Source organism: Ascaphus truei, chromosome 1, assembly GCF_040206685.1.
Source record: "Ascaphus truei isolate aAscTru1 chromosome 1, aAscTru1.hap1, whole genome shotgun sequence".
Taxonomy (NCBI): domain Eukaryota; kingdom Metazoa; phylum Chordata; class Amphibia; order Anura; family Ascaphidae; genus Ascaphus; species Ascaphus truei.
The window spans coordinates 371,230,753-371,255,125 of record NC_134483.1 but is presented as its reverse complement, the minus strand read 5'-3'; the positions used below and the strand labels follow the sequence as shown (position 1 = coordinate 371,255,125).

Genomic DNA, 24,373 nt, shown 5'->3' with positions numbered 1-24,373 from the left:
AAGACATCACACGAAACAGACTTAGGTACAGGGAACACAAGCTCATAATATGACATGGTTCTAACTGGTCGCAATCCACCACTAAATTAACCCAATGAAGTTCCCATTGTATCCCTCCCCCAGGAACAAGGCAGTGATTAACCCTCCAAGCCCCCCAGCACACGGTGTTTATAAGGCTCTCTTGCACTAGTACTAAGGAGATTAGTGTCTTTAGCAGAGCGGGGCTACTGTAGTTCCTCTCCCCTCGTCCCTTGCACTGAAGCACAAACACTTGATTTCCCGGATCCCACCACATGTACAGTAGGTCACTTTTTTCCCCTCTTCTTCCACAAATGAAAGATCTCACATTTATCCTGCTCCAACTTTGAAGCGATTTTACTTTGCTTTGCATTGAATGGGTTTTACTTTCACAGTTTCATACGTTAAAAGGGTTCATATCCTCCTTTCCCCTTGGTTTACTACGTGTTGTTGTCCTTTGCAGGTCTCCTTTGTGGCTGCCTTCCCCATTGCGAGTTCTGGGCGTGCTATTAATATATTGGGCACATGCTGTGACATAGTGTTCTGCACTGTGCACCAGAGAACTTCATTATGCCCTTTAAACGCCCCTACCAGCCTCAGCCACACGGGGGGCTCCATGAAGCAGTATGGCTGCCGTGCCCCCTGTGCCCTCTGTTCAGGGCACCCCAGCCAATTACTGCCTGACCCTTGAGCTCCGCCCCTCAGGGGATCCAGTGTCCTTATAAAGGGGAGCAACGCTGTCAATCGTCCTATTTTGGCTGGCAGTGCAGACAGTGAAAGGGTTTGACATCCACTTTTCAGGTGTAAGGAAGCAAGGTGCTTCATCTTCTCCAGTTCCAAAATGGGTGACCAAGTGATGGGTTTTATGAAGGACTTTCTAGCTGGTGGTATTGCTGCTGCTATTTCCAAGACAGCAGTGGCACCCATTGAGAGAGTCAAATTGCTGCTGCAGGTAAGCTTATGTTCATGATATGAATATAAGGGGGGTAAAAACGTCATACATATAGTATTTAATTTACTTTAGATGGCCAATAAAGATATAATGTCTTCCCAAATGTAATATATGAGTGAGTGAACTCATTGCATGCTTTGATTGGAAAGATTCGATTAATAAATGTTTCAAGTGCTTTAAAATAAGTTGGTGCATATTTGTGTATACAAGCTGCATGCTTATGACAGCAATAGCTGACAAGTGTTGCTTTATTCAATAGGATTATTGAATTAAATGGGCTTCATGTGTATTCAGAAATGATTGCCAGTAGCACATGATCTAAAATCTAAAAATGTTTCCTGCATGTCCAGTGTAAGTGTAGTTAAGGCTCAGTGAGTAAAAACGCTGTAAAGCAATGTCACTGACGCAGAGGAGCCTGGTTCAAATCCTGGTGTCCTTGCCTTTGTGACCTTGGGCCAAGTCACTTTATCTCCTTGTGCCTCAGGCATAGATTGTAAGCTCATCTGGGCAGGCACTGTCTGTAAAATTACTGTGTGCTGCGTACCACGCACTATACTGTAATTATAAGGCGCTTTGAGTCTCATTGGGAGAAAAGTGTTATATGAAATAACAATAACTTTATTTAAAGGTCACAAGATGACCCCCCTCCATTTCTGTAGCTCCGTAATGAACTGCAGGGTTAAATATTCAGCTACTTGTGCCAAAAAAGGCAGGGACATGAATGTGATGGTAGCTGGGAGGAGGATCCTTCATGGCACACCCAGGCAGCCTTGGGTGACTAAATATAGATGGTGTCTTCTGCTCACACATGGGCAAGAACTGGACTGCTTTCCATTGACTGTTTTTAGAACAGACCCATCACAAGGCTCACTTAGTTCACGTGCCAAGCTCGTGCTACTGAGGGAACCTAAGTAACTTACAGTATCATATAGTAACAACCAACATATATGATGCAGCTTGTGGAGTACATTTTATAGCACTCTTGAGTGTGAACAGTATATATACTTCATTGACTAAAACGCAAGCACAAGATTAACAGCCTTAAAAATAGGATTTCTATTGAAAATTGTTCTGCAACTTTATTGCAACCTTGTCAAGAACTGTTAGTAATTAATAATAATTATTATTCCATGTAACAAGTTAACCAAGTACAAAAATATTTTTGCAAAGTTATAAAAAATATATATACATTATCTAAGAAATAATACAAAATAATATTAAAAACAACTCATTAGTGGCAATATTCTTAAATATACAGGTAGATTTGGAATCTGCAGACTTAGAATAGAGTATACATTTTTTTTTATAAATAGTAATTTAATCGTTGAAAACATCTGGTTTGCAGCATGCTGTATGTATATTGCTACAAAAAGCTTTTCTGCTCCAAATGTTTGAAATAGGATGAAATATTTATCCCCTCAAAATGTGAGGCTCCGTCACCATTCATAATGTATGCGGAGGAGATGTGAATAGTTGTATTACACCTGCAATCACAATAAGGAACAGCTACTCGTTTGACTATTACGCTTCGTCATCACTTTTCATGTTGCACACACTGTAGATGAAAAGTTGGGAAATGGCTTAATGTCTCCCATAAAGGAGGAAGAAATCCCAGCACTCGGGCTTCTCTATAAAGAGTTTTAATCAGCCTTCACCTTGATAAAGAATGCATGGCATTCGAAACGTTGGTCACTTTTGCTTATTAAAACTCTTTATAGAGAAGCCCGAGTGCTTGGATTTCTTCCTCCTTCATGTGTATCTACAGGACATCCCCTCATTTCCGTGAGTACCGGCAGTTGAGCTTCATTTATTTATTCGAGACGTGTGCCAGATAATTGACATTATTGTCTCCCATAACCTGTCCCCTAGGTTTTCTTCTCTGTGGCTAATTGCACTTAGAAAGTATACTAACATTTTTTTTCCCTTTCTCGCTCTGATCTTGCACATTTTATTAACTATGTTGGCTTCGAGGAGACCACCGTTCACCAATAGAAAATAATAATGATGATAATAATAATAATAATGGTGGCTTTAGAGGGTGCAACCTAAGGGAACAGGGAGAGCATAAACAAAATTCTGCAGAGGGGACAGTCGGGAACGGGTCTCTGTTATAGGTGCACAACCTCTAACAGGAGGGGCAACTATGGGTGCTAGCAGTGTACCTGCAGTGGGTACCGAAGATCCATGAGAGGGGACAACTAAAATAAATGAAGGTTAATAATCAGATAGGTAACAGATCCTAAATGATAGTCCATCCGGGAGACGGCTTGTTCACTAGTAAAGGATCCGTTACCTATCTGATTATTAACCTTTATTTAATATGTTTTTAGACTTCACATTATATATCCAAATGGTTATGTACAAGGGATTCATATGTCTCTTTATTTTATTCATTACATAATAAAGTTGAAGTTTTATACAGACTCATATTACCACACAGTATCACAGTTTTCTTCTTTCTGACTTATGGTCACACCATACAGGTATGTCACCTCTATTGCTTCCACCATTTTAGTTGTTTCCTCTCATGGATCATCTGTACTCACTGCAGCTACACGGCTAGCACCCATAGTGGCCCCTCCTGCTAGAGGTTGTGCTCCATAAATGGGACCCTTTCCTCTTTATCGCCTCTGTGGATTTTTGTTTACACTTTATTAACCCCTTCCGCTGCCAGGGGATGTTAGTGACAAATTGCATTGGAATGCATTGCTGACAGCGAATGATATGAGGAATATTTTGTGGGAGTTTCTTAGTGATAAGAACACTGCCTTAGAAGCAGATGATCACTGTTTGACACCTATTGTCATCTCCTTGTGACCTTGTGAAGTCACCTTGTGATTCAGGAACCAAACATAAGAATGCACAGATGTAGCCAGCCTTACTGTTTTCAACGCTGCTACAGAAACGCCAGAAAACCGCAGTGCCGGGGGAGGTAGCAGCCGTTACGGCGCTGCAGGGGGGTCCATTAGGCTGTGTTCACACTGGGGACTCCGCAACACAGCGTGTGCGCACCTCTGTCTGCTGGGCGATGTGTGATCATCCCCAGCAGACAGAATGATCCGACACAAGGCGACATCCTGTGTTCCCGCACCTAGAGAAGCAGCCTTCAGCCCCACACCTAGAGAAGCAGCCTTCAGCCCCACACCTAGAGAAGCAGCCTTCAGCCCCACACCTAGAGAAGCAGCCTTCAGCCCCACACCTAGAGAAGCAGCCTTCAGCCCCACACCTAGAGAAGCAGCCTTCAGCCCCACACCTAGAGAAGCAGCCTTCAGCCCCACACCTAGAGAAGCAGCCTTCAGCCCCACACCTAGAGAAGCAGCCTTCAGCCCCACACCTAGAGAAGCAGCCTTCAGCCCCACACCTAGAGAAGCAGCCTTCAGCCACACACCTAGAGAAGCAGCCTTCAGCCCCACACCTAGAGAAGCAGCCTTCAGCCCCACACCTAGAGAAGCAGCCTTCAGAAACTTTACAAACGCCAAGTACCAATAAATATATATTTCTTATTTGCAAGTCTGCACTTAAAATAAATAATCTTTTTTCTTTTACATTTTAGAGCATAAATATTTAGAAAAATAAGGCCAGAAACACTGCCACGATATTTTAACGTAAAATGTCTTCAAATTAGGAGCTATGATTGGCTGCTGAACTTGACGTCGCGCTGCTGCAGCCACAAATCACAGATTGAAAAGACTCCCGCTACTGCAGCAGCGACGACGCCGTGCTTTGCAGCCAATGGTAGTTTCAATACTGAACACTACCATTGGCCGACAGGAATCTGTGACGAACGCGCGCGCCCGTAGCGCACTGTGTGAGCGGGGCCTTAGTTTCAATTGAACCCTCCCTCAGCGTTGATCCTCCTGGACTCTAATCGGTGCAGCCATGCGCCTGGAAAATTCAGGACTGCGTACACAAGGCAGCACTATATAATAAGTACTATTATCAGTTAGGGCCCTAGTAGTTTATTTTCTTGACTGGAGGGATTTATTTTTTTATAGTTAACATTAATATCAATTTAGATTTGATGTTACAGTCATTGCATTTTCATAATGTGTTATCAATTTACACTAAATGCCTTTTGCGCATACGTTGTTCTGCATTATTATCTTGATGCTAATATGGATTTTCAAGATGGCGTCAGTCGCAGCTGTATTGTAGCTTGGTGACAAATTTGATGTACTGTAGATGTAAACCAGCATTTCACACCTTGAAGTTAGTATCAAGGAAGTAGAAGTATGTGAGGATTTAACGATGATAATATACAGTGACTGATTTGGATTTCATTGCCAATATTTTTGAGTTAATGACCAAAGCATTTATTTTTTAAACATATAGGGCTATACTTACTAAGCAGTCTTCTGCTATAAGGCACCTTTTGGTGCTGTAAGACCCCTTGCAGCCCACTCGTATCAATGGGTTGGAAGGTGGCATCTAGCTCTGGAAGGTGTATTATGGTAGAAGATTGCTTAGTAAGTATGGGCCATGGTTAATGCATATAAGTGATATGTTTTAACTCCAAGAATGGAAAAGATATTGAGAAAGATGAAATGACGTAAGAGAAATGGAAATATTTAACAATATACACAGTCTTCCTTGTGCAAATTATGCATAGGTTTCACTTATTGTTTTCTTTGGAAAACTGCTACCAAACGTACCTCAGCAAGTTCACAAACTGACTTAAAAAAACAACTTTTAGGCATATATTTTTTATGTTTCAGTTAACCAGATTTAACCCATTTAAATGTCACTGCAACGAGTTCATTTCAATGTCAGAGTTGTCTGCACATTTAAACTTCTACAGCTTTCCAGTATTTGCATTCCTGTTCAGACACAACCCCATCTTCAACAACTACACATGTATTTTGTTTAATCTGCACATGAATTTTCACTCGTTTTATCAGCATGTTAATCGCAAAGTTAATCATTGGTCAGTAACAGTCCGAATAACTGTGCTACCAGCACTTGCCTGGATCACGGGCTCTGCTAGGAACAGAGTAATAGAAAGAGAGAACTTTTCGTAGCGCTACTCTGCTCCTCAAGTGATCAAAAAATAAATCTATACAAAAAAGGGATAACGTCAAACAATGTGTTTAAATGATAATCACTACTCTACAGTAATAGCTCAAATAACAATCCATAGCTATTGATAGTGTAACCTTATCCCAACAATAATGTGTTACTATAATCTAACATATAACATTCAAATGGGATATTTTAGCATTGACAACACTCCTGGTACAACACTCAAAATCTGCTAGGGATACATACCTGACTGCAACATGGTACAGTGCATGTTGTGTCATCATTAAGCCTTAAACCTGTCTCACTGACTGCCCCACACCTCTGGAATGCCCTTCCCCTCAATATCCGACTGGCACCCTCTATATCCACCTTTAAGACCCACCTTAAAACACACCTCCTTAACAAAGCATATTGGTAGCTCCGTGGCTGATACTATACACCTCATACATCAACCTTGGCCCCATTTAGACGCACTTACCAGAACACCTTCCTACTGCCTCTGTACATTCTCCCTACCTACCAATTAGACTGTAAGCTCTTCGGGGCAGGGACATCTTTTCCTAAATGTTACTTTTATGTCTTAAGCACTTATTCCCATTTTGTGTTATTTGTATTGTTATTTATATGATTATGTCCCGTGTATTATGGCTCTGAAGCGCTATGTAAATTAATGGCGCTATATAAATAAAGATATACATACAATTGTAAGCTGTTATGATATTTTGCAATATGTTGGTCACATATCTTGGGTAATATCCACTTTGGCTACTCATGCATTACTTTCTTTTAGGTTTGCAAGTTATTAGGTGTTAATATTCTTAGTTAAAATACCCCATTCTTGTTTCCCTCTGTTTATCAATGTATTCTTTTCTACCCCCGCTCATTCAACAACAGGTCCAGTATGCCAGCAAGCAGATAGCAGTTGAAAATCGGTACAAAGGAATCATGGACTGTGTGAGAAGGATTCCCAAGGAACAAGGATTCATTTCCTTTTGGAGAGGCAACCTTGCCAATGTCATCCGTTACTTCCCAACCCAAGCTCTCAACTTTGCCTTCAAGGACAAGTACAAGCAGATTTTCCTCGGGGGAGTAGACAGGCACACTCAGTTCTGGCGTTTTTTTGTTGGCAACCTGGCATCCGGTGGAGCTGCTGGTGCCACATCCCTCTGCTTTGTCTACCCCCTGGATTTTGCTAGAACCCGCCTGGCTGCTGACGTGGGCAAAGGCGCAGGCCAAAGAGAGTTTAGTGGCCTTGGAAATTGTCTCACTAAGATCTTTAAATCAGATGGCGCAAAAGGTCTCTACCAAGGCTTCAACGTGTCTGTTCAGGGCATCATCATTTATAGAGCAGCCTACTTTGGCGTCTATGACACGGCTAAGGGTAAGAGAGAACCTCAATCTGTGAATTAGATAGTGGTGAATTAGTAGAAATGGAGAGAACAGTGAGGAATCTATAACGGCAGATATAATATGTTCTCCAACAATGGAAAACGAGTGATGGTCATAGTAACAAATTGACCTAAAGGAGAGGAAAGAGAAAACGACAGGAAAATATATATGGATTTACCGGGTGCATGTACAGGGTTGTCATGGGAAAGACAATCAATACAACGTGCCACCAAACAAATGTATCAATAGATTTATAAGCATGTTATCTATATATCAAAACTGTTTTACCAGAATTATTCTAAACAGTCAAAATCATGGATTAGTCATCTTGAAAGCTTACATTTAAAACATCACCAATCCAAGTATAAATATATTTTCTCAGAAAATGATCCTATTTGTTTGACATGGCATATTTCTCATAGACTAGCAATTATTCTCTCCATAATTGGCTATGATGCAACAAAAGTATTACTATGTGAAAGGTAACGTCTGTATTATGGTAATTAGTTCTGCTATCAACCATAGGCTTGGAAATAAGATGTAGAAAGTGAATAGTGAATAATACATCTTTTTTATAGTAATATAGCTCATTAAAAAAAGACATTTGCTGGATAACTGTTACATGCATACTGTGGGCCACATGATGCTTTTGGCAACAGTAATGAGCAAATATGCTAGAGGTATCTAAGCAGGTATCTAGACATTTTGCTAATAAAATCTACCTTACCCAAGCTCTGGCTATTTTCAGTGAACTATAGTGTAAAAGACACCTAAAAAACATTGTTAAATTGAAAGGATATATTGTGAATGTATTATGTAGTACACATTTTCCACCCATCCCCAGGATCGATGCACTAATTTCTGTCCTTGTAACTGCTGGATGCTTATTTATCTGCTTGTTCTGCCAGTCAGCAATGAAGGGAAGAAGAGTGGAGGAGGCTTGTGGTGGTTGGGAGGAATTTATTTACAGAAAATCTTTAAGTACCCGGCGCGTTTCATTAAAAAAAAATATATATATATATATATATATATATATATATTAATTTCTTGTGCACATATTTAAAAACAAGTAGACTATTATACAGTATATTCTACATTTATGGGTTCATTTTATTCTCCCTTTACCTTTGTTTAGATTTATGAGTAAATGCATCCCTAATCCCTTTTAGGAGGAGTGGAGATGTCAGCAGTGCAGGATAGATGAATGAGGTTTTGGTAATACTTCTGTCTTCAGGAGCTTCAAATGCATTACAAAAAAAATAGAATTTTTTATTTAGAGTGCTAAATGAGTTAAGTATATAATATTTAATAAATTTGGTAAACCGTGGTACAGAAGTGATTTGCTTAGGATTACATAAGTCATTAATACCTGCAGAACGGCTTGAACCCCCATCCTTATGTATCGACATTCAGCCCTTTCAACTCTATGATGTGTTTGTTCTTCTCTTTGAGAGATCATGTCCTGGATCATTTGCTGATCATGTCTTGTGTTTACACCCGAAGGTATGATGCCAGATCCCAAGAACGTGCACATTATGGTGAGCTGGATGATTGCTCAGAGTGTCACTGCTGTAGCTGGCCTTGTGTCCTATCCCTTTGACACCGTCCGACGTCGTATGATGATGCAGTCTGGTAGGAAAGGAGGTAAGACAGAAATACCGCTGTATGTTGAGACCCATTGTCTGATTTGCAATCATTGGCCAAAGAGATGTGCTAGAATTTGTTCTCTATTCAATATGTGTTGAAGCCATCTTCCACCTCAAGATTGCCTCATTGTGTCGAATAGGGGCCAGATTTACTAAGCCTACTGTGCCATAAGATAACTTCCAGCCTTAAGGACCATAAGGTAGGTGTCTTATGGCTTAGAAGCACTTAATAAATGTGACCCTTCCTCTTCTGGAATGGAAAAACACTGAACATGAATACTCGAGAATTACAGGAGCATGGAGGAACAAATGCAATATGTGATGTTTATAAACGCTTCATAACAAAGATCTGGGAAGAAAAGCTGCATGAAGCACCAGAGACTAGGAAGGGGTCACAGAGTGGTACTCCATTCACGGGAAAGGAAAAAAGGCCTGATAAACAAGCCTTGAAATGGACGCATGGATGAGGACAGGAAAAGTTCAGTGTGATCACCTGTACAGAGTAAAGTCCCCCCAGACTGTCTCTGTCAGTATAGTGTTTATTTATAAGTATTAATGAAAGTATTATGAAAGATGACTACCTTATTTCTGACCCACTGATTTAGGCCTAGAAGGAAGGACACACAGAGGGTGATCACTTACAATTAAATGTAAGTGGTTGCTAGGTGTCAATCCTTTGAGGAGCTTGTGGGAGAATATCCCTCACCTGGTGGTGCCTCTGGCAAACTAAACCGTCTCCAGTTCAGAAGGTTTCCGATAGTGTTTAACATGGCGTGAGCAGAGGCCTCAACGGGCTGAACACATGATAATGGGTAAAGAGATAGATGAAGTTGTAGCCATGTCAAATGATGCCGCAGGGTCGTGATGTCACGTTACTATGGCAACGTGACGTCATGACGCCCAGAACCACGGTAAGGCGGAGGGAGGGGGCGCGCGGAGAGCAGGACAGCCAGCAGGGGGGCGCAGGGGAAAAAGATCGCGCTCCCCTGGTGTAGACAGCATTTCTTTATAATGTATCGGATCAAGGTCCCTATTGTGTCTTCCTAACAACTTCTCTACATAAATATAATACGTTTCAATTGTGAATGGACATTTCCTATGCATTATTTTTCATTTTGGGATCCATAGACTTTCAATAGGAAACTTGATTTCAGTCTTCTGTGTTTACAGTTATATAATGGCTATTGACACATTACTGAACAACTTGATTTTTATATCTCTATCTCAACAGCTGATATCATGTACAAGGGAACAATCGACTGCTGGAAGAAGATTGCCAAAGATGAAGGTGGTAACGCCTTTTTCAAAGGTGCTTGGTCCAATGTGCTGAGAGGCATGGGTGGTGCATTTGTACTTGTATTGTATGATGAAATCAAGAAATATGCCTAATTTAATAAAAATGACCCTATTTTAACCCTTTCAATATACTTGGTGATGACTCAGTAGCCCATCTGGTTTCATGGACAAAAAGATATTTCCTACGGAAATTAACAAGACAGGAATGGGGCAGATGCAACAGAAGTAGCTTTGTAACATGAATAGATGGCTGTCCAATTTACATTACCACTGTTATATTTTGTATTGAAACCAGCAAACCCATTGAAATCTATGCATATTCTAACACCAACTTTCAGGAAAATACAATATGCAAAACATGTCTTACAAAGAGACTACAGTAGCTGTCACTGCCTATAACAATTATATTATTTCCCCATTTACGTAATGCAAACTGTTAATAAACATTACAGAATCAAATGTTGTCATCATTTTATTTCTCGATCGCAACTTTTCTGCAATTGTGGGATTCTAATGATGTTGTTTATATGTGGCATGTGGAAAACCAAGGCCATTAAAATACGTTTCATGACTTTGAAGACACAGTCCCACTGTTTTTTAATTATTCAGGTGTATTATGCTGTATATTGATTCCATCTACATTTTAGTAAAAATATTGTTGGAAGTAGATGATCTTTTACTACGGGCCTCCAGTGCCAGACATAGTGCTTGTATTTTGGAAATGAATAACGCTGATATTATGACTCACCAGTGAAATGCATATGTATTCCAATCACTGGGTGCAGCCCCAAGCCACGCAGACATTCTAACAAATATATAACTGGAACCGAGGTGTTGCAGGAAAGTAAGTGGAAGGATGAAGCTCCTAGTAACACTCCTCCCTCTTGTTGCCCTCTGCTCTGGAGTCCACAGTTCTTCTCCATGAGTGTGTGACATCCTTCTGATGAGTATACTGTCTCTCCAGTTGCTGTGACTACTCTTGAATGAGTGATAATTCTCTTTAATGAACGTGCTTGCTCCACAGTGAGTGTAACTCTCCTCTAATGATGTACTGCAGAGATCTACTATTGATCCCAGACAAGTGTATATTTGTTGTAGATTGCAATATCTTTTGATGGACAAGAGACATGGGGGAAACTATAGTTTCTATCTGAACTGATACAGTTACCCCGTGTTCCATTTCATCCTGGTATCTACCCTCACCTTGTGTGACACAATATATGCGGTTGTTATAGCTATTTCATCCCTGCCTTGGGTTTTGATATTATGATATCACTTACTATACAGTACTAAGGAAGGGTAGTATGAGATCCACTCGTCACAGGTTGTTTACTAGAATTATATAGCATAGTGTCTTTATTTGGATAAATGCAGTCACATTATGCGGCTGCTTGTGATATTAGGCTATGACGCTACATGACACAGAGGGAGGCCTCCACTCAGTTACTGTAATACACTGTGCAACGACGTACTAGAGGGGTGCGCTAGGGAATGTGCACTACAACAGAGAAAATAATCCCTAATGTGAGAACCCAACCTCTACTAATTAAATAATAATGTAAAGTTTAATGATCAAGTTATATTAATTGAAACCTAAAGGACGTTAAGTACCAGACTGGGTCCTATAAGGGATCCCTATAACGGAGACATATTTGTAAATCACAGAAATATACCCATGCTGGTAATGGTGATACATAGGTGTTACTATATATATGTAGGATCTAAATGCTCTTTATATTCTGTAGAATCATACACTTAGTGTGTAAATCAATAGTAGGTAGCTATGCTGGCAAACAAACGCCAGTATAAAAGGTGCAAACAGTAAAAAACAAAACAAGCCAATGTAAGTTAGAGACTGTGAAGTCTCTTTATTATGTAGCGGAGTCCCCCTACCCTGCCTCCGGTGCGGGGAACGACTCCGCGCAATCGGGGAGAAGTGGCAGCGGCCATTTTGGGTTCAGCGTGCATGCGCAGTTGCACCTACACATCACGGGGGAGGGGAGGGAGGGAGGGTAGCTCACTTTGGGGTGGGTTGCTCGTGTGGACACCTGGGTGCTTTGCTTTGCTCAGTGCTTTGGGGGAACCACTCGTTATTGTATTGGTGTATTGTACTTTGTGTTTTAAGGTTATATAATGTACAGTAAATAAGTTATATTATATTAAGTTGTATAGTGTGTATTGGTTCCTGTGAGGGGTTATCCCGCCAACGCTGGGATCCCTCATTGGTGGAGGCGCTGCACTGCAAGGATAAAGAGCTCACCCCTGGCTCCCAGAGGCAGAGGCTTAGGCCTCCTGTGAGCAATCAGGTACAGCAGCACATTTAGTTGCTCGCGTAGTTTCCTTAAGCATAGGAAAAAGGGGCTACAACTGTGTAATATATAATGCGCCCCAGGATAGGGTGTATAAAATAGTGCAATTAAATAAGGCTACCTACAGTTTGCCAGATGGTATGGCTAGGGATGTCTACAGTGAATATAATCTGATGTAATTACAGTGTTATGGACTACAGTTGTATATCACTGCCATATTTAGCTCAGTGGGAAGTAAAAGCATTCCGTCACACTTCCATCGCCTTATCAGTGCTTCCTATACTGCTGAAGCCTGATGTATGTCATAGGCACCATGGATATGGCAAGCTGAAGGTTCGTTGTTAATCAAAATAATTCGTTAAGTAACTAGACTGAAGCTAGTGGCTGCCTCAGAGGGCCCACATCTCAGTTTAGCTTGCAACGTGTATCACTCAAGAAAAATGCCGGTACTCGCCGAAACCTAGCGTTTCGGTCGCGTCTACGTCACTGTGACTGCGTCATCTCTACTCTATATGCGCATTTCGTTCCCGTAAGAACTTCTTCAGGGGTGGCCGTTGCCGGGATTCCTCCTGTTTTATGTAGGCTGCCGGTTGCCATGGTAACGATTACCAAGGCCGAGCGGTCTGAAGTCTACAGACCAGGTAATCCAATGAAGGGTCCTGCTATAGCCAGGTTACAATGCAATCAGACTAAAAAAGTATTAAACAAAGAGACCAAGATACGATCTCAAGGATTAATGTATTAAGTAGGATTAAACACAACTCAAGGAAGCTTTTACAATATGAACTGAACTTCCTAATATATTTATTTCTAAGGCGCATTTCTTGCTAAGTAATGATGCATGATTATCATCACATCCTTTCTAGTGTATAAATCATAGATTATACTAGTAATTTATCAGCTCCAATTATCAACTACTGTGTGTTTAAATTAGACTTTCTTGTACTGGCATTCTCAGTTCACATATTCAGTATGTTTTATACTTACATTTGCAGTGTATAGCATATACAGGGATCGTGGAGCATACCTACTTGTTCATTGTATATGTTCATGCATATGGTCTACTTTTTACAATACAAGTTCCAAGGAATTTTGGAGCTGATATTTGCTGTATATCTCCACTTTTCCCTTCTGCATCCGGTGATTGAGGCTCCTCCTCAGTATTATGACGTGGTATCCAGCTGGGAGTTGGAACGAGGTGCTCCGCGAAACACCTTAGCTGAGTTGGTGCACCTGCCGCCCGGTGTGCTTGCGGTACGCCTATGTCAACGAGCGGTTGGAGGTCTGCCGCATTGAAGTGATTACATCTCTATCTCCGGGACCAGAGAGACGCCAGTACGAGATTCATTGCGAGTGGACGACTTGGCGGAAAAGCCAAGGCGCTGAAACGCCAAAAACTACAGGCAGAGGGGACTGGATGTGATCAGTCCTGTCAGCGTGAAGGTCCGACTACAACCGGGGATCCGGAGCGGTTTACAGCCGAAGTGATGGATAATATCGTATCCAGCATAAAGCCACAGATACCAGCACCTGTTTGCTTTTGGACTTTAAGCTGAAGGTATTTAACCAGTGGGGCACAGAAACAGAGATACTGAGAAGAAAATTGGCATACTCCAATGCAGTTTTACACCAATGTATTGCTTGCAACATTGTAAGTCAGTATTAACTTTCTCAACATAACACTTTTTCAAGTTCCAGTGACATTGATCCGCTTTATCGCTTACTTAAAAAGCTCAGGACACTATATGATCTACTATCAACATTAACTATCAGTCCCTCTTCTATAAGGATCGTTGTATTAATGGACTCTCATTACTGCGCCGAATGCTTTACCATATACAGTATATATATATATATATACACAGTATATATATACAGTTGCCACTTATTATATATATATATATACCATATTTCCTCGATTCTAAGACGCCATTGATTCTAAGGCCGGGCTTATAGTCCCGGCTACGGCAACGTGACCCGTCGCCATAATGATTTCTGCCTATAGTGTAGAAGACAAGAGACGGCAACAAGGGGGCGTGGCAGTGAGTGGTTCACGCTCATTGGCTGAACCGCTCACGTGCCCTTTAACGTCATGCGGCAGTCGCCGAAAAAATGCTTCAGCAGCTCCCCTCCAAGCTGATTTTTTTTAAACATCGATTCTAAGACGCATCCCAATTTCACGCGTGAAAACGATACGTCTTAGGCTGCGTCCACGCTGCCGCTTGGCACAGTCAGCACAATAAATGCAAATGTGTCTGGCACCGCTCACGGGCGCTAGGCACTTGACGAGACAGATCAAATTGTCTTCCAGGCGCACTGAAGGGTCAGATGACATCCTCAACCAATCAGCGCTAGTCACAGCTCGGCCATGGCACCCCCACTCGCGCTTAAAAAAAATATGCCGGACAGCCGAGCGCTCATGCTTGGTGAGTTCGTGACGTCACCGCTCTCAAGCATGAGCACAGTCAGCGGCACAGTGGACGCAGCCTTAGAATCAAGGAAATACGGTGTGTGTGTGTGTGTGTATGTGTATTTATTTATGTAGTGTATGTGTATGTGTATGTGTATGTGTGTGTGTGTGTATGTATGTATATATATATATATATATATATATATATATATATATATGAGAATAGCATAAAAAAGCGCGCACAATCCCTTTAGCCTAAGTAATACAAATTTTAATAAAAATCAGACATATATAGACCATGATCAATAGTAGAAAACTCAATAGATATGAGTAATATTAAAATTAAAAAAGGTTAGGTGGATGCTGTAGCCAATAGAAATGAGGAAAGTCCCTTGAGGGTTAATAGTCTGTTCATGAAATGTATATATCCTTAGATGTCCTCCTGAGGTGGCAATAGTATGCAGTAAATGACCAGTAGCTGACTCCAAACTTCAGCCCAAACACAGAATGAATCAGGATGCCAATGATGTGTAATAACTCCTCACAGGACTCGCCTCACATGTGCTGACTAGGGGAAACGCTGATATGCGCACCAGTCAGCTAGGGCTGACTGTCCCGGGGAAAGAGGGACTGTCTGTATAGGTAATCAAAGGGGGGGGGGGGTACCTGGTGTGTTGTACTGATATCGGAGGTGGCTATTACACCGCTCCGTGGGCACAAACCGTGACGGTATGCCGACCCCCAATATGACAAGGACACACCATCAAGGGCGAAAGTGTAGAGTCCGCAGATGGAAGCACATCTAATAACCGCAATCAAAGTGGAGGACACTTCACAACAGCTCTTTCAGCTTTTCTCCCACGTGAATGAACAGCAAGCAGTGTCTCTGTATACCGACACTGCACTGGTGTTGCTCCTCAGGGATTCCTCACAGCTGATCCACCACCAATTAGCACAATGACACTCCCAACGTCGTTTCATTGGCTAGTGCGCCAACTTCATCAGTGGGTACCCTGCAACCCGAGTCCAAAGGTGCAGCTGGAAGGATAATGGGAAAGTCTCACTAGCGTAGTCCTGAGTCCACATGACCTTAGCCAAGGCCAGTCCAGATGGAATCCACAGCAGGGGGACACCAGGATGCAATGCATGGGCACTGCTGGCACCGGTGGGGAATTCCACAGCTTGGCGTCCACATTACCTCCGGATATGAGGAGTGACGGAAGTACGTGCTGTTTGGCTTCTCGTAATCACACACACACACACACTCACCCATCAATGAATTTGATTGCTTTCCAGCGAGTGTTACTACCCGCAGATGAATGTCAGCTTTAACGAGCGTGAGCCTTTATTGCATTTAATTTGCTATTTAAATTAGATGTTTAGAAGATACATAAGTGGAGAACAAAAGGCTTATAAAAACATTCGATAACTTTAAAGCAGCAGTGTCATTGTTGTCTTTTTCTTAACACTATTAGATCTCCTAGTACGTAGCGCAGTTGTCCTATACCACCATTACACCCTTTCCAAATATATATTTATTTATTTGGGGGGGGGGGGGGGCAGTTTTGTGATCCAAACTTGGCTGGCAGTAAGTTATTGAGAATTAGCAACATAATCATGACATCATCCAAGCCTTGTGACCGATTTCAAATAAATGTCCTGAAATGTCACCGCTCTCCAGTGCCTGTGAATAAGATTTCTTTTCAATGAGCATGCCTGTCCACCAATTAATGCATCTGGCATCTGTGACCCAGCATCTCCTTCCTGGTTCAGTCAAATATGTCTCATACACAGGCATTATAAAGGGCAGGTTTATTGCAGCAGGTCCTGCTCATAGTGTAGATTGTACCAAAAAGATTACACACACTGATCAGACTACACATACAAGAAAAGAAACTAGCCACACTTTCGATATACAGTACAATTCTTTAAAGAAAATATTGTGAGTAGACATTTCAGAAGAAGAAAATTCCACCACACAATTTTCAAACGCTATTGCACTATTTTGTGTCCTGTTTTTCCTCCTTTTTTTTCAGTGCCAGCCTATGCTCGCCTTGGAAAAGAAAACTGTATCTGAAGGAACTCTGGAGATAGCTCCCCGCTTTTAGGGTTTGAGCAAAGGAGCTTGTTACCCTTATTTACTTATATGCGTTATTACACTCTTCACTTTTTATTCACATAAGGTGGGAATGTTCACATATTAAGCCCAGGATTTTGGAAATAATTGCACTTGGATTTGATGCACAAATTGTATATTTATATATAACTGTATATTTTATTAATTCACTTTCGCTCTGTTGGAGCCTCAACCATGATACTTTACCAAAATAAAGTTAAATTAAAGACCAACAGATATTATTTTTTGAGATTAAAGCATATCCACAAAGCAAATGATATGCAAAAAGAACAGCCTTTATTAGTGTAATCCTGAGTTCACTTACTCCCACCCAGACCTCGAAAGTGGCAACTCAACTAAGGGCAAGAGCACACATGGCGCTTCGGGGCGCCCTCCGTCTGCTGGGCGATGTGTGAACATCCCCAGCAGACAGAATGATCCGCGAGTAGGCGGGGCGGGGGAGCGGGCGGCGGATAAATAATGTAATAAAAATAATGTAAATAAATTAATGAGAATAAATAATAAATAAAATTATAAACCCCGTCCACCAGCAATTTCAGCAGCCAATCAATGAAAACCTCTGGACATTGATTGGCTGCTGAAACTGACGTCGCGCTGCTGCAGCCTGGAATCCCCCTTTTGAAAGACTCCAGCTACAGCAGCAGCGACGACGCCGTGCTTCGCAGCCAATGGTAGTTTCAACAATGAACACTACCATTGGCCGCCAGAGGTCGGTGACGAACGCGCGCGCACACATCGTGTAGCGCTGTGTGCTCCAGCCCTTAGGCGCGAGTCACCACTGACGCAGAGATTCCTTAACTAGCTGTGGGGTATTCATGGAGATGCCATCATGCGCTCTATATCATAGGTTACAACTGTAGGTCACGTGAGGAAATGTCATTATGAAACTTTGTGACAACATAAACTCAGATCAGTATGTCAGAGTTCTTATATATTATATTTAAAAACAATACTACAAGCTAAACCTTTAGTGCAAATCATTTGTCCCTTTGTTTTAATTTATGCAATCAATTTCTAATATGAAGGTAGATTATTCTACATAGATTTACGTTTATGTTTACGAGGGCTCCTATTGTATGAGGACTACCTACGAGAACAGATACCTGTAATTCCCCTAGAAGAGAATAATCAGTGGATGTACAGATTTAAAGATACTCTTCAAGTTTGTTTTACAATACAACATTATATGCTTCCAAGATAAAAAAAATAAAAATACGCACAAGATTGTTTTAACAAATAGATGTATTTTTGCAAGTTAGGAGAGATGACTGCTGTCCTGCTTTTACAACATTGGGGAGAAAAGAAAATACTTATCACATTAAATTATATATTTTTTCTTAGACTTTATGTTTACACACACACATAAAAATTCTTTAAATAAGTATTAAATTACAAAATCTAGCTTACCTCTCACTGTACATTAAATGCTTACAGCAAACCACAAATTGTTGATAATGGATACTTTCAGCTTAAAAACACAAAAAGCTGTGACATTTGTACTGCAAGAATAAGAAAGAGCAGAGAATAACATTATTATTTATTTTCAATGTAAAGAACAACAGATAAACTCCTATGAAAAGTACTTTTTGTAAGTGCTCAGAATTGTGCGTATATGGAAACCACAGAATGGTGTGGAGGAAGTATTCAATGTATTATCTACGGTACGTTCCGTGCTGAACCAAAACTGAAATATAAGCAAGTCCTCTGTGAAAAAGTATTGTGGGGCACTACTATTTCTGCTACAATGGATGCATGTTGTGTATTGGGTGTAGAACCAGAATAGCAGGGCGCGGTGTTATAAAAAAACAAAAAAAAAATTAAAAAAACTCAGACAAAAAGGTAGGTGATTGGAGAAACTGACGGCCTTAACAGGAACTGGACAGTACTGGCTGGCACAGTATTGGGAGTCTGACAAGATACATGGATGTCTGTTGGGATTTAATAGTTTAGATGTGCTTGGTGGTACAAATGATCACACTAGAATTGGAGGAAAGTAGGGTGGTTATTGGGCAAATGTTGGGAGGCTCTCTGGGCCTCAGTTGGATTTAATGATACTTGGAGGCCCACTAGGGTGATATCACCAAGATGGGTAGCTCTGCTTATAATCACTGCGATAGAAGGGTTCTGGGTAGGGGGTGCTACTGTTTGGCGGCCTGGCTAGACTTCCTGGAATGAGCAATATTGGACAATAAAGCCAGGTTTCAAAAATACACCAAAAATCCATTAAGAAAAAACCCACTTTAGAACCTGGGGCGTAAAGGGGAAAAATTGAATTTGCAATCACTACATTATCATTACACTACTATTAAGATCTGTATATCCCCCGTTAACAAAATGAAAAAATGTACACTTATCAATGCAGTGCTCTGTGACTGGAGTTACTAGGAACCAGAACATTGGTGTTGAAAGCTGCAGGAAGGGCACCTGCTGGGTGAAACAGAACAATATCAACCTGGTTCCAAGGAGATATTAGATTTGGCACAGAGATTACAATATCTGAAGGTATGAACTCATATAATCTACTTTTAAAAAAAACGGGAGCTTTAGAACACTGCACTCATTCTTACTTTATAAACGTTGCATTTTATCAAAATTTACAAAAGGAAACCTCACACCACAATGTGAACTTTATTCATCAAGGCAAAGAAATTCACTGTAGCAGCAAGTAAGGTCAGGATTACACGGATGTACAAAAGGACTTCAAGAGGAAGCTGGGGAAAGATCTGGAACATCACATCCAAGCTGCTCGGATGTTGCTGGGTTTAGTAGGTCTCAGTAATGCTGCGCTGGAAGCGGTGCTATCACTCCTGTGACTGCTCGCACTAGACAACCTTGAGCGGCCACCTTTAAAAAGAAAATAATGAGTTGTATGAAGGAACAACTCTACAGGTAAATGAGCACATCTGTAATATTACAGTTTTGGAATTTTTTCACTAAAATTCTCCATGATCAAGTAATTTACATATTTACATTATTTTATTCCCCTGAGATGCAGAGAGAAAATACAATATTTGTACTTGTGTTTAATATTGCAAACATTACCATGTGAAACTAGTAAAGGTTACTGTATATATAATTATGATAAGGTTCAAATGCATTGTGTTCCAAGTCTACAGATAAGGTAAAAAAAAACAAACTGTAATTGAACGTAACTTAATTAGGTAAATAGAGAAGTAATGCTGATGTGTCATATGGGTTTCAATTATCCAGTATAACAAAGCCAACTTTTTGTGACACAATCAAACCGGTGTGTTTGTGTTTCAAAATAATATTTTCTTCAAGTTTTTGGGTGAGAAGAATGAAGAATCAAGTCTAGAATAAAAAGTAATACTTAATCTGGTTTTTAGTTTGTTTTCCCCACCATAGCCATACTGCACAGAAAATAAAATGTATCTCAATAAAAGGATACGTTTGATCTAGATCAGGGGTCCTCAGTTAATTGTTTCCTTATTGCAAAGGACCAACTCACTTTATAGTTCTGTTCTTTACTATATTTCTATGTATATAAAACGTATTTAAAAAATATTGGAACCTGTATCTTAAAAAAACAAACAGAATACTCAGTCTTTGATCTGATATGCTGGCAGTGATAGAAATGCCACAGATCGCAAGAAGAAGAAAACGCATTAATGAATTCTGAAGGTTTCCAGGAACCACCATTAAAGTCTTTAGCGACCACTGGTTGTCCAGGGACCATTTTGAGAACCACTGATCTATATGACAGACATACTGTTAGTAGGGGTGTCAGAAAGGTAAAAGCACAGATTTAAGTCTTGCCTGATGAGGATGGGCTGAGACGGTTAACGGAGGCCTTGCCTGGTCTTGGGGATGTTGCCGTTGAACTCAAGTATCCAGCGTGTCGCTGGTAATCCATGAGCTGTTCAGAACGCGTCATGCCAACGGTTGGCTTTACAGAATCTAGTCTTTTCAGGAAGGCCTGCAAAACAAAATTCACATAAAGGTTAGCAAATTGTAGAGACCGTAACAATGCAGCATGCATAAAGTGGCAGAGCATGTTGGCATGATGATTCTCCATCCCACCTGGTAGCTCGCACACTGTGTTTCAATAACACTGCAGCTGTGTGCTTACTTTAACCCCAGAGTTTCTTAATCTTTGAATGCCCGGAAGGAGGCCTTATTTACATAAACTGATTTCTGAAAGACCACATATCCATCAATAGTTATGTTCATTCAAGTCCTTGCACAAAATAGCAAGATGCCAAAATGATATACCCACATACACTATATTAAACTGTACATTTACAAATTAGTGTTATCGAAATGAACAATGCTTTGTTATATGTCCTTTTATATACAAAACGGAAATAGCTGTGTTAGTGCCGAATAAATGAGTACTTCAGTATTAGTTGATACCCTTTTTATTTGGATTATCAAATTTATGTCATAGTTTTATTACTCTTCCAATGTCTTCAGACAGCCCTTTCTCATCCCACCTTATCTACAGCTCTGTTTTTTCCTGCTTTCCTAACTTCTGTTTTAGCCATAGATTCCTTTGTAAACCAGTATTTCTGTCCTGAGGAAGAGGAGAACTCTCGAAAGCTTGTCCTATGACATACACTGTTAATCCAAATAAAAAAGGTATCACCTAATACTGAAGTACTCATTTATTCTGCACTGTGTCATTTTAAGCATTTATATTAAATGCTATGCAAAACTTGTCATCAATATGCTAAAAATCACATCAGAATTGGTTTGTCCGTGCCAAACAATTCAGTGTAGTCCGTGAAATGCCTAAGTAATACAGCACCAATTTATCTTCTTTTTGGGGGAGGGGGGTTAATACACAATTAACAAAACCAGACATGAGCTGACAAACTCATGTATGTATCAGTGTGCTAGCTTGACAATGCTGGAAAGACCTGCAACATAAATTTAGGGACTACATATAAATGAATAAATTGCAAAACATTACATTAGTGAGAAGCCATTTTTGGATCTGGTTTCTTAAAGTTTAGCTAACGAAAGGAAATTTCACTTAAGCAGACTCTCGTAACAGTACATTGGCTGCTCCAAAGTGAAGGTGCCCGGAACACCTAACTTTCAAGGGTGGACAATGTATTCTGTTCTGTAAAGGAACAAAAACACAAAGCAGTACAAAATGTACAACATATTACTGTTATTAAAGATAACACCTCATTTAGGACATCAGTGAACTAATAGTATTAGATTTAAGGGGGCAGTGCAATGTGAGGGGTCAGATGTATTTATTTCATTCATTTGTAACTATTTATAAGGCTTCCTTACAAAGCATCCAGTTTTGTTATAAAGCAATGCTCTTGCAGATTCATATCTTGTGAAAAATGATATACATTTCTCTGGGAACACTGGATTCGAGCCTATTTTATCTTGTATGTATCTGTTTCACTATTGATGGCATCTTAACTACTTTGCAAACAAAGAACAGAGCAAAAAGAACCATTTATGCCAGGTTGAACACTGGAAAACACTCTGTGCCAAAAGACATTAGATATTTATTTACTTTTGCATTTGTTTATTATGTAAATGCTAAAATGTATTGAATTTTTTTTTTTTTTTTTACTTTTGTGAATTGTTAAAAAAAACGATAGAAAACACAAGGATGCACAAATGAATGAACAACTAAGAGTGGAAGACAATTGTCCCCCATTGTTAAGCCTTTGTGTGCCCTTTGACATAGATACTAAGTCATGAGGTCCCATGGTGTCCCATGGCATAGTAGCATATTCTATATGTTTGTTTTCTAGGGGAGATCGCATTATGCACCTTTATGAGCACTGAACGCGATCTGGCCCGCTGGGGACTCCGCGATCCGCCGTGATCCTCCGGAGCGATCACGTGATCCCAAAGTGGCAGAGGGGCTGTGGCTCTCTGGTGCCCACAGCCCCTCCAGCACGCAAAAGTGTTAAAGAACCAAGACAGAGCAAACATCTTATCTCACCAAGTACCGGACAGTATCTAAACGTCAAAGCCTAGGTAATACCTCCGAGCCTAGCTGGACCACGAAGTCGCATTGGTCTTAAATTTAAGCAAACATTTATATATATATTAAAGTAAGTTAGTAGTAGATAGTAAAGTTAGTAGCGGTAAAGTAGAGTAAGAAAAAATAGGGGCCCTTTTTATAACAGGGAAAGTTTTTACATAGTTTAAGATTTTCCACCTGGCGCTGAAAAAGTGGGTCGTCTTTACAGCGAAACATTGCAATGTCTGACTTAAATGAAATTGCATCATTCTCATCTTTGTGAATACAGGCATACCCCGCTTTAAGTACACTCACTTTAAGTACACTCGCGAGTAAGTACATATCGCCCAATAGGCAAACAGCAGCTCACGCATGCGCCTGTCAGCACGTCCTGAACAGCAATACCGGCTCCCTACCTGTACCGAAGTTTTGCACAAGCGGGGAGACTATAGAGCCTGTTACAAATGCGTTATTTACATCAGTTATGCACGTATATGACGATTGCAGTACAGTACATGCATCGATAAGTGGGGAAAAGGTAGTGCTTCACTTTAAGTACATTTTCACTTTACATACATGCTCCGGTCCCATTGCGTACGTTAATGCGGGGTATGCCTGTAGTCCACTTTCCCTGAAATAAATCCCCTTCATGGTGCGACCCAAGGGGTCCAGTGGCAAGTTATACAAAATATAGGTATCAATCACCTACTCTATGCTACATTTAACATCCCGCTGCCCTTCGTCCCTAGGATGAAAGTTTAATCATTGGAAACAAGGTATTTGATTAAAAGAGAACAATATTTTTTATTATTTCTGAAGTCCCCATTTCCCTTCGGATTAGGGATGATCATCTCTAGTGCGAAGCTGTTCAGTATTATGGGCTGTTATTCCGTATATAGCTCCTTCTAGGAGTCAATTATGAAAAATATCAATAAAAGAAAGATGGGACTGACAGAAGGGCAACAAAACCTAATATAAATTGTAACCTATAGCCAGGATTCACCAAGCTCTGACATGGGGCATCGCAGTGGGATCCTGGGTTAATTGCCATGGACTTCAATTGCAGTTAAGGGGGGATCGCATTGCGATGCCATGTATGGGACGTTTAGCGAATCTTCCCCTAGAGGATTTAAAAATAAATAGACTTGACTTTAAAAAAAAACTTTTAAAATACTTCTACTTTTTTTTTTTTTTTTTAAAGATATCAACCCCCTAGTTTTAACCTATGAAACAGGTCA

At 40.5% G+C, this 24,373-nt stretch overlaps 2 protein-coding genes and 1 long non-coding RNA gene across 3 annotated transcripts in view; 1 reads left to right on the top strand and 2 right to left on the bottom strand.

The window, feature by feature from the left end:
* Nucleotides 1-759: 759 nt before the first annotated feature.
* Nucleotides 760-10,779, top strand: SLC25A4 (solute carrier family 25 member 4). The gene is made up of 4 exons (XM_075610255.1): nt 760-970; nt 6,884-7,370; nt 8,882-9,022; nt 10,256-10,779. Exons 1-4 carry the CDS (start codon nt 860-862, stop codon nt 10,411-10,413), a joined length of 897 nt encoding a protein of 298 aa, XP_075466370.1. The 5' UTR covers nt 760-859; the 3' UTR covers nt 10,414-10,779.
* LOC142501020 (uncharacterized) lies at nt 6,994-9,976 on the bottom strand. Its single transcript, XR_012803401.1, has 3 exons — nt 8,748-9,976; nt 8,504-8,615; nt 6,994-7,508 (listed from the first exon to the last, which is right to left on the bottom strand). It is a non-coding gene; the product is annotated as an uncharacterized LOC142501020 (long non-coding RNA).
* A 7,621-nt stretch (nt 10,780-18,400) lies between the features above and the next one.
* The window catches only part of CFAP97 (cilia and flagella associated protein 97), a 43,658-nt gene continuing 37,685 nt past the window's right edge, over nt 18,401-24,373 (bottom strand). Inside the window, exons 5-6 of the mRNA XM_075610244.1 lie at nt 20,954-21,113; nt 18,401-20,020 (exon numbers count right to left, since the gene is read on the bottom strand). Coding sequence (XP_075466359.1) covers nt 19,908-20,020; nt 20,954-21,113 — 273 coding nt within the window. The 3' untranslated portion in view covers nt 18,401-19,907. The remainder of the gene's footprint in view (nt 20,021-20,953; nt 21,114-24,373) is intronic.

Excerpts from the sequence above, each read along its gene's own strand:
- SLC25A4 (XM_075610255.1), top strand. The coding sequence starts at position 860 with ATGGGTGACCAAGTGATGGGTTTTATGAAGGACTTTCTAGCTGGTGGT. Across the intron at positions 971-6,883 it reads GAGTCAAATTGCTGCTGCAG|GTCCAGTATGCCAGCAAGCA; the intron begins GTAAGCTTATGT and ends ATTCAACAACAG. Across the intron at positions 7,371-8,881 it reads CGTCTATGACACGGCTAAGG|GTATGATGCCAGATCCCAAG; the intron begins GTAAGAGAGAAC and ends TTACACCCGAAG.